Source organism: Chanodichthys erythropterus, chromosome 9, assembly GCF_024489055.1.
Source record: "Chanodichthys erythropterus isolate Z2021 chromosome 9, ASM2448905v1, whole genome shotgun sequence".
In the NCBI taxonomy this organism is placed as follows: domain Eukaryota; kingdom Metazoa; phylum Chordata; class Actinopteri; order Cypriniformes; family Xenocyprididae; genus Chanodichthys; species Chanodichthys erythropterus.
The window spans coordinates 496,179-507,211 of NC_090229.1; the positions used below are offsets into that span (position 1 = coordinate 496,179).

Below are 11,033 nucleotides of genomic sequence, written 5' to 3' on the forward strand. Positions count from 1 at the left end.
GGTTTGAATGTTAATTTTTTGAAAAAACAGGCTATGAATTTTATACTACTACTCCTACAGGGTTTATCCAATTTACACCAAGCTTTTTTTAACTTGTTGCTAACACATTGAAGTTGTTTAATTGCAAACGGATTTTGGATATCTCAAACGGTTTGGCCGTGGCGAGGCAACGAATTTATGGCAAGAAAAGGGAAACAAAGTGTTATAACTTCTGCATACATTAATTGATTTTGATGAAACTTTGGCTTGGCTTAGTCTTCGTTGTACAAGGCTGATCACATGGATTTGACTATTGTGATTCAAAGTCATAGCGCCACCAACTGGAAGCAGAAAATGTGTCACTTTCAGCATACATTGAGATCACCCTCTTATTTTTACCTGATTTGCTTCAAAATTCATCAGAATAATGTTAAAACTTGGCACATGTAATCCTTTGAAAATGGGCAGGGAGGAGGGGCTCTATAGCGGCACCTTGTAGTGCAGTAAATGTGGAGTGAATTTGACATAGTCCTTTGATGTTTAACCGTTTTAAGTGCCTATTGCCCGCTGTGCACAGTTGCCCTGAAGCCACCGGGGTGGCGGTGCCACCGGGCTTGGGCCCGCCATCGCTGCTCGCAGCTATATTTTTTTTTTTTTTTTTTTTTTTTATTTATTTATTTTATTTTTTTCGTCTTCCGGGGCTTTTTGGGGGCCTTAACATGCTCAAAAACTCTTGAAAATTGGCACACACATTGGAATCCGCGGCCATTAGGACGCCGGAGAGGCTGGTACCCGGGCGTGGCAGGGGGGCTCGACAGCGCCCCCTTGAAAAAAGTCTGAAAATTTGGTCCATATATTAAACATGCTTGCACGTATTAGTATGAAACTCGGTACACATATAGACCTCATCGGGCCGAACAACTTTTGCGCTCTAAGTTAATCGCCACGCCAACAGGAAGTCCGCTATTAAGGGTTGTTTGAAAAACGCATGCTCTGGAATTTGATATACTCCTCCTAGACGATTAATCCGATCGCCACCAAACTCGGTCAGCATGAAGTCAAGACACTGATGATTAAAAATTGCCAGAGGATTTTTGATATCTCGAATGGTTTGGCCGTGGCGAGGCAACGAATTTATGGCGAGAAAAAGGAAACAGGAAATGTGTTATAACGTCTTAATACATATATTGATCTTTATGAAACTTCACGAGTGTGTTCGTTATAGGAGTCTGATCACATGGATGTGACTATTGTGAGTCAAAGTTATAGCGCCACCAACTGGCAGCAGGAAGTGTATCACTTTTTGAAATGTTTTGAGATCACCCTCTTATTTTTACCTGATTTGCTTCAAACTTCATCAGTGTAATGTCAATACACAGCAGATGTAGACCTATGACAGGATTTTTGATATTTGAAATATTGTTGCCATGGCAACAGGTCAAACTGTAATAATATTCTTGAGTGTTTTTGAGGCTCTTAACATGCTTCAAATTGCATGAAACTCGACACACACATCAATATTGTCAACCAGTAGACATGGACAAAGCCATAGAAATGGGCGTGGTGGAGGGGCTCAGTAGCGCCACCTTTTGACAAAAGTGGGGGTTAGTTTTTCCTACAGTCACCAAACTCGGTACACATATTATTCTCATCAAGCCGGACAATTTTCTAATTTACATTCATTAGCTCCGACCAACCGGAAGTCAGCTATTTTGGTTTGAATGTTAATTTTTTGAAAAAACAGGCTATGAATTTTATACTACTACTCCTACAGGGTTTATCCAATTTACACCAAGCTTTTTTTAACTTGTTGCGAACACATTGAAGTTGTTTAATTGCAAACGGATTTTGGATATCTCAAACGGTTTGGCCGTGGCGAGGCAACGAATTTATGGCGAGAAAAGGGAAACAGGAAATGTGTTATAACTTCTGCATACATTGATTGATGTTTATGAAACTTCAGGAGTGTGTTGGTTGTAGTAGTCTGATCACATGGATGTAACTATTGTGAGTCAAAGTTATAGCGCCACCAAATGGCAGCAAGAAGTGTATCACTTTTAAAATGCTTTGAGATCACCCTCTTATTTTTACCTGATTTGCTTCAAACTTCATCAGTGTAATGTCAATACACAGCAGATGTAGACCTATGACAGGATTTTTGATATTTGAAATATTGTTGCCATGGCAACAGGTCAAACTGTAATAATATTCTTGAGTGTTTTTGAGGCTCTTAACATGCTTCAAATTGCATGAAACTCGACACACACATCAATATTGTCAACCAGTAGACATGGACAAAGCCATAGAAATGGGCGTGGTGGAGGGGCTCAGTAGCGCCACCTTTTGACAAAAGTGGGGGTTAGTTTTTCCTACAGTCACCAAACTCGGTACACATATTATTCTCATCAAGCCGGACAATTTTCTAATTTACATTCATTAGCTCCGACCAACAGGAAGTCAGCTATTTTGGTTTGAATGTTAATTTTTTGAAAAAACAGGCTATGAATTTTATACTACTACTCCTACAGGGTTTATCCAATTTACACCAAGCTTTTTTTAACTTGTTGCTAACACATTGAAGTTGTTTAATTGCAAACGGATTTTGGATATCTCAAACGGTTTGGCCGTGGCGAAGCAACGAATTTATGGCAAGAAAAGGGAAACAAAGTGTTATAACTTCTGCATACATTAATTGATTTTGATGAAACTTTGGCTTAGTCTTCGTTGTACAAGGCTGATCACATGGATTTGACTATTGTGATTCAAAGTCATAGCGCCACCAACTGGAAGCAGAAAATGTGTCACTTTCAGCATACATTGAGATCACCCTCTTATTTTTACCTGATTTGCTTCAAAATTCATCAGAATAATGTTAAAACTTGGCACATGTAATCATTTGAAAATGGGCAGGGAGGAGGGGCTCTATAACGGCACCTTGTAGTGCAGTAAATGTGGAGTGAATTTGACATAGTCCTTTGATGTTTAACCGTTTTAAGTGCCTATTGCCCGCTGTGCACAGTTGCCCTGAAGCCACCGGGGTGGCGGTGCCACCGGGCTTGGGCCCGCCATCGCTGCTCGCAGCTATATTTATTATTATTCTTCTCCAAAATGAATCGCATTTGAGAGGGCCTAAACATGCTCGAAAACTCACGAAACTTTGCACACGCGTCAGAAGTGGTGAAAATTTACGTCTGTTATGGGTTTCGGAATTGGGCGTGGCAAAATGGCTCGATAGCGCCATCTAACGTACAGCCCCGCTCGCTACATTACACTAGGGCTTTGAAATTCGGTACACACATTTATCAGCCCAGTACCTACAAAAAATTCTCTTGGAGCGAAATCCGAAACCAAACAGGAAGTCAGATATTTTGAATTAATTCACCGTTTTTTGCATTTTCCAGACGTTGTACTTTAACGAACTCCTCCTAGAGATTTAATCAGATCAATGTCATTTTTGGTCAGTCTAATCTAAAGGCCTTTGTGACGTTAAATTGCGAAGATCTAGAGTTTTCACTGAAGGGCGTGTCCGTGGCGGCCTGACAAAGTTTGATGTCTTCGCCATGAAAAAGGAAGTTGTTGTAACTCAGACAAACAATGTCGGATCTGCCCCAAACTTCACATACTTTATTAGAATCCTAACCTGAAGACATCTTCATAACATTACTCAGTTACAGTCATAGCGCCACCTGTAGGCAACAGGAAATGACATGTTTTATACTGACCACGAAGTACCAAACATGCTAGAGACACGTTAAATCATGCAACACTTGGCTGAGTGCTAATTTATGCGATTAACGCCACGAAAGAAACAGGAAGTTGTTGTAACTCAGACATACAATGTCCAATCTGCTCCAAACTTCATGTGTTCGATAATAGTCCTGGGCTGAAGACATCAACATGGCAAAATTCAGTTACGGTAAAAGCGCCACCTGTTGGCCGCAGGAAGTGTGGCATTTCGAAATGACTTTGGCATAATTCTCCTTTATTCACTCACTTAAATGCATGACGCCCACTGTTCACTGTTTTCCTGAGGCCAACGGGTGGCGGTGAGCCCGGGTGCGAGGGCCCTCTCAACGCTGCTTGCAGCTTTAATTATTGTTTATTTTTCCTCTTGGCTGGTTTGTTGCTTTGTGCGCTTTGTTTGACAGCGCTATGTGTAGTTACTGCCTGTCTGTTCAAGTTGTGTATTTGATCCTTCTGATATTTCTATGTACCTCTTTTTTAACTCTAGTCTGATTTTAGAATTTTACTTTTGCTCTGGTTCATCCTGGTTTTTGTTTTTTATTTCTATTTTGTTGCATTCAAGACTTTATTTTTTTCTCCTCAAGTTCCATTAAAGGTTGCCTTTTTCTTTTGTTTGTGAGCTCGTTATTTATTTCTAGTTTCACTTTCTCTCATTTTGTTTTCTCTAGTATCTTTATCTGTCTTTATTTTGCTCGTTTTCATATTTATCTGTTTTTGTCTTGTCATATTGTTGAGTCTTGTCTTGTGTGTTGTGAGTTTCTTGTTGGTTCCTGCTCTGCCCATTCTTTTATCCTCCCTGGCTGCTGATACTCCCTAGCCTGGTGCAGCTTCAGTTCAGTTTCATCTCCAAATGTCAAGCCTCTGGTTCCTTGAGCTACTGCCTCATCTTCATCATTGTCATCCCATCTGCTGCTGCCTCTTCCTATCGTCACCCGAGGCTGGTCTCAGCAGTCATTCTCAACCTGCCTGTTCACCTGACGTGTGCCCTGCCCTACTGTTTGGACTGTTCATGTCTCAACCTCCTTGTTCTGTGTATTGTCAAATATCACTTACGCTCATTCTGCATCTGGGTCTTCTCTCACAAATTGCCATGATGCAAAGTTTCTTGGGAAAACCCAAAACCTTTGAGAGAATGCAAAAGCATTAAAATATATATTTTTTTCAATTACCATGTCTCTTAGGTTTTTACGAAGGGGTCCGATTGTTTAAAGGAAATTGAAAAAAGAAGTTTTTTTTCTCTCTTCAAAAAAGGATGACCCCACATTGACTATTCTACCTGTTGTTCTTTACATAGCAGGCAGCCTGCATTGTGAAATGTAACCCCATTGGAGCACTGGTAATCCAGAGTTGGTAATCTGAAAAAGTGTGTATCTGGATCAGGGTGATCCAATCCAATTTTGCTTTGAAAAACTGGCACAAAAGAAAGATGGTTTACCTTATCCAGGGGTGCGTTTCCCAAAAGCACTGTTAGCCAACTATGATTGCAAGTTTTGTTGAATTGTGTTGGTAACAACAGAACTTGCGACCAGTATAGCTATGTTTCCATCCACCTATTTTTATGCACATTTTGGGATATCGCATCAAAAACTGCTGGATGGAAACGCCAAGATGTGCATAAATTCTAAAAATGCGCATAAAAAACTAATGCACTCATTTAAGTTGGATAAATTTTCTATCTGATAAGAAAAAATGTGCATAAACTACGATGGAAACACATTTACCGAATAAATTCGATGTGCATCAAAAAAATAATGTGACTTTGTGCGATGGGACGGAATAACTGTACTAACCAGCGAAAAAATCTTGTACAAACCCGATTCCAAAAAAGTTGGGACACTGTACAAATTGTGAATGCAATATATGAAATGTTGAATGCAAAATGTGAAAAAGGAATGCAATAATTTACAAATCTCATAAACTTATATTTTATTAACAATATAATATAGATAACATATCAAATGTTGAAAGAGACATTTTGAAATGTCATGCCAAATATTGGCTCATTTTGGATTTCATGAGAGCTACACATTCCAAAAAAGTTGGGACAGGTAACAATAAGAGACTGGAAAAGTTAAATGTACATATAAGGAACAGCTGGAGGACCAATTTGCAACTTATTAGGTCAATTGGCAACATGATTGGGTATAAAAAGAGCCTCTCAGAGTGGCAGTGTCTCTCAGAAGTCAAGATGGGTAGAGGATCACCAATTCCCCCAATGCTGCGGTTAAAAATAGTGGAGCAATATCAGAAAGGAGTTTCTCAGAGAAAAATGGCAAAGAGTTTGAAGTTATCATCATCTACAGTGCATAATATCATCCAAAGATTCAGAGAATCTGAAACAATCTCTGTGCGTAAGGGTCAAGGCCGGAAAACCATACTGGATGCCCGTGATCTTCGGGCCCTTATGGTGCGTTCACACCGGACGCGAATGAAGCGGTAAGCGCGAGTGATTTACATGTTAAGTCAACGCAAAGACGCGAATTGACATCCTGCGGTGCGAATTGAGCGATTCGCGCAAGTTGAAAAATCTGAACTTTGGCGAATTTCCGTGCCGCGTTAACCAATCAGGAGTGGGTCAGCAGCAGGGTCAGGGAAAAAGTGGAAGTACTCTGCGGTCCTGTCTTTCCTCGACCCCTTTGTCTCCCCAAGGGAGACAAGCGGGAATATGGAGAGGGGGGATGAGGAGAATCAGGCCACAGGGTACGACCACACTGAGGACCAGGGTGAGACAGAGGCAGCAGGGCACTCAGAGACAGGAGATGTGTTGACAAGTGAAGCAACACAGCAGGGCATATTTGTTATTTTTATTTATTTATTTTTATGATGAAAAAGCTCAATTAATTTCAGTCTGGCTGGTGTAATGTGCAATGTGTGTAATGTTGTATTAATATTTAATATTGTCATGACAGAGCCCACTGGTTCTTTTGATGGCAGTGAGCCTGGGTCCCCTCGGCCAGAATCTACTGCTGCTTCTGCTTCCCCTGCCGGCCCTTCAACATCTGCTGCTGTACCCACAGGTGTGTACATGCAATAATGACCATGTTTAACATGCTAATTAAATTTACAGTAAGCACTCATAGCCTCACACACTGACGGTTTGTGAATGAGTTTAATCCTTTTCTGCCTTCTCATCGTACAAAATGTGTTATCATTTAAAACAGGGCAAAGAAGAAGAGCTCAGAGAAGGTCTCCTAGAAGTACTCTGGAGCCGTCCTGTAGCTCCAGCGCCACCTCCACGCTCTGAGGATGAGCTCTTCCTCTTAAGTCTGGTCCCTTCCCTGCAGAGGATGCCGCCTCAGACTAAAGATTTTGTTAAATTTCAAATACACAAATTAATTTATGAAAACAGCACAGTTGTGCTTAATTTGGAACAATTGGAGCCTACACAATAGTTTTAAAAATGAGGCAGCAATCTCTGCAGGGAATGAACCAGACTTTCTCTCCTTTCTCCTCTCCTTCACTATGGCCCTCACTCTTCCCTCTTCCAAGCAAGATCCTTTTTATTCCTGCATGTAAATAGTTATTATTATATTATATATTGTAAATATAGTTTATATTTTTTATTTGATTTATTTTATTTTGTATAAATAAATGTTCTATACAATGACCAAAGAGGTTTGTGTGTTACTTTGTGCACAACAAATCATAATTTATATTTGTTACTTAAAAATATTATTTCTATGTTAAGACTACAATACTTATGGCAAATATTTGTGCATTCATTCTAATTATATTCTGTTGCAGATACACTCACAATAGTATAGTAAAAAAAAAAAAAAAAAGTTATTTGTGATTGGACCAGTAATGTGGTATACTGCTGTAATGACAATGCAGCAACGAGACAGGGATTCATTTTGGAGGCTGGCTCCATTTATCATTTTAAACAAGAAAACTGTAACAATCTAAACTTGAACAAACAATGATTGAAAAATTATGAAAGATTTAAAAGAGTTAAGGATGGAAAAAGAGCAATATTTACAAGAGAGGTTGAAAATGTTATTTACAATATATAAAGGGTGTAAATCAAAAGAAAAGACAAAAGGGTGGGAATATTTACACTACCTAAACATGAACATAAAGAGCACAGGATTTAAAACCTATTACTCGGTCGGTTGCCATGGGACTGCTCCCTCTGCTGTAAAGTGAGCCATGAAGCTGTCCCTGACCCGGATGGCTTCTCTGGCAGAATTATTCGCTGCAACCCGACCGAGACTTTGCAGCGAGTCCTCTGCACCCTGCCCCGCCCCCCTCACAGCAGGTGCCTCTGCAGATCTCATAAAGTTGTGGAGGACACACGTCGCCTTCACACACCTCTCCACAACCTCAGGATGAACCTCTATGAGGCGGCGATACATCCTCCACTGTGAGGACAGGATTCCGAAGGCGTTTTCCACCACCAGCCGGGCTCTGGAGAGACGGTAGTTAAAGACCCTTCTCTCTCGGGGAAGGGTGCGCCCAGGGAATGGCCTCATGAGGTTTTTCCTGAGGGGAAAGGCCTCATCTGCCACAAAGACATGGGGCTGGGGTCCTCTGTGGTCAGCTCCTGGGAGAGGACGGTCAGGTGGCAGTTGGAGGGTGCCACCACGGAGTGCCTGGCCAAAGGCTGAGTTGGCCAGAGTCCCACCATCACTCGACCGTCCATATGCCCCGACATCGATCACCCTGAAGCAATACCTTGCATCCACAACAGCAAGGAGAACTAAGGAAAATGTTCCCTTGTAGTTGTGGAACTGGGATCCGGTGTTGGGGGGTGCTTTTATCAGGACGTGCTTGCCGTCCAGTGCTCCACAGCAGAGTGGGAAGTTCCACCTCTCCTCAAAACCCTCTGCAATGGACCTCCATTCGTCTGTGGAGGGCACAGCCATAAACTCTTCCACTAAGCAGTCCCAGATTGCAGTCACCACGTCTGGGACAATCTTGCAGATGGTGGAGACACCAACACGGAAGCTGCTGGCGATCGTCCTGAAGGAGTCTCCAGTGGCAAGATATCTGAATGAGAGAGAAAATAAAAAAATAAAATAAACATTGTTATAAATGCAGATTGCAATTCTATATTAGCAAATATAAATTTATTATACTGGTGTTTGTGACACTTTCATTTCTTTTTCATTTTTTTTTTTTTTTACAGTTAAACAACAAGCTTAATAAAATGCCCTTAATACTTTACCTTTATTTAGCATTTGCTCTGATTTTTATAATACTGGTGTTTGTGACATTTTCATTTCTTTTTAATTTTTTTACAGTTAAACAACAACAGACTTGATAAAGTGCCCTTAAAACTTTACCTTTATTTAGTATTTGCTCTGTTTGCTACATTGCAAAAACAGTCTATTAATCACTATTATAATATAGCAGTTCCCTGCACAATTCAAAACCCACATTGACTGTTGTAAACTAGCTAATTGCCATTTCATTAAAGTGTTGTATGATAATTGTGTGTTCAGAAGAATAAGAAGACTATATGTCTGTGGAGTCATTAATTACTTGTAATCACACTGAATATTAAATGATTTACTCACCGGAGACAGATGGACAGGCGCTCTGCAGGTGGAATAGAGCGCCTGTAGTTGGTGTCCTGGAGGGAAATCCTCCCACCGACACGGGACAACAGGTCATCAAACTGGGACCGGCTCAGTCGGAAGTACCGCTGAAAGCGGCCGTCATCCAGGCGCAGCTCCTGGAGGAGTTGGTGAAACTCACCAAGCTGGGTGCGCCTCTTAAGTATCTGATGGACCCAGACACGGCGCCGGACGGATCTACGCCGTTTTTCAGCCTTCCAAAGCACATAAAGCGCAGCTACTCTCTCAACGAAATCCAAGTCAGCCATTTTGCAACGTGACTGGAGACGCGAATTTCACGCGCGAATGAAGCGAATTTCACTTAAATGTTCACGCGTCCAACTACGCGCGAATAGCGCGATTTATTCGCGCAAGGACGCGAATATGGTGTGAACACAGCATTAGACGGCACTGCATCACATACAGGAATGCTACTGTAATGGAAATCACAACATGGCCTCAGGAATACTTCCAGAAAACATTGTCGGTGAACACAATCCACCGTGCCATTCGCCGTTGCCAGCTAAAACTCTATAGGTCAAAAAAGAAGCCATATCTAAACATGATCCAGAAGCGCAGGCGTTTTCTCTGGGCCAAGGCTCGTTTAAAATGGACTGTGGCAAAGTGGAAAACTGTTCTGTGGTCAGACGAATCAAAATTTGAAGTTCTTTTTGGAAAACTGGGATGCCATGTCATCCGGACTAAAGAGGACAAGGACAACCCAAGTTGTTATCAGCACTCAGTTCAGAAGCCTGCATCTCTGATGGTATGGGGTTGCATGAGTGTGTGTGGCATGGGCAGCTTACACATCTGGAAAGGCACCATCAATGCTGAAAGGTATATCCAAGTTCTAGAACAACATATGCTCCCATCCAGATGTCGTCTCTTTCAGGGAAGACCTTGCATTTTCCAACATGACAATGCCAGACCACATACTGCATCAATTACAACATCATGGCTGTGTAGAAGAAGGATCCGGGTACTGAAATGGCCAGCCTGCAGTCCAGATCTTTCACCCATAGAAAACATTTGGCGCATCATAAAGAGGAAGATGCGACAAAGAAGACCTAAGACAGTTGAGCAACTAGAAGCCTGTATTAGACAAGAATGGGACAACATTCCTATTCCTAAACTTGAGCTACTTGTCTCCTCAGTCCCCAGACGTTTGCAGACTGTTATAAAAAGAAGAGGGGATGCCACACAGTGGTAAACATGGCCTTGTCCCAACTTTTTTGAGATGTGTTGATGCCATGAAATTTAATATCAACTTATTTTTCCCTTAAAATTATACATTTTCTCAGTTTAAACATTTCGATATGTCATCTATGTTGTATTCTGAATAAAATATTGAAATTTGAAACTTCAGTTCTGTTTTTATTCACAATTTGTACAGTGTCCCAACTTTTTTGGAATCGGGTTTGTACTAATTCATAGAAAATACTATAGTGTTTTTGAACCATATTATAGTAAAGTACTAGAATTAATTTGTTGTGGTAATATAACAACTATAGTAATATAAACAAATTACTTTACCCAATACTGTAAGTTTTCTACAACTATACAAGTTTTCTACAACTACAGTTCTACAATATATTATACTACAATAAACTACAGATTACTATAGTAAAAACTAAAGTATACTACAGAATATATTACAGTTTATCAGTTCACTGTAGTTAATACTACAGTATGCTGTAGCATTCATTAACAAAGTGTTGTAAATACTGTCATATATACGATATACTACAATTT

At 40.7% G+C, this 11,033-nt stretch overlaps 1 protein-coding gene across 1 annotated transcript; it reads right to left on the bottom strand.

Moving 5' to 3' along the window:
• Positions 1-3,473: 3,473 nt before the first annotated feature.
• LOC137026729 (uncharacterized) lies at positions 3,474-10,969 on the bottom strand. Its single transcript, XM_067394162.1, has 2 exons — positions 9,243-10,969; positions 3,474-8,712 (listed from the first exon to the last, which is right to left on the bottom strand). Exons 1-2 carry the CDS (start codon positions 9,548-9,550, stop codon positions 7,824-7,826), a joined length of 1,197 nt encoding a protein of 398 aa, XP_067250263.1. The 5' UTR covers positions 9,551-10,969; the 3' UTR covers positions 3,474-7,823.
• Between the last annotated feature and the right edge of the window lie 64 nt (positions 10,970-11,033).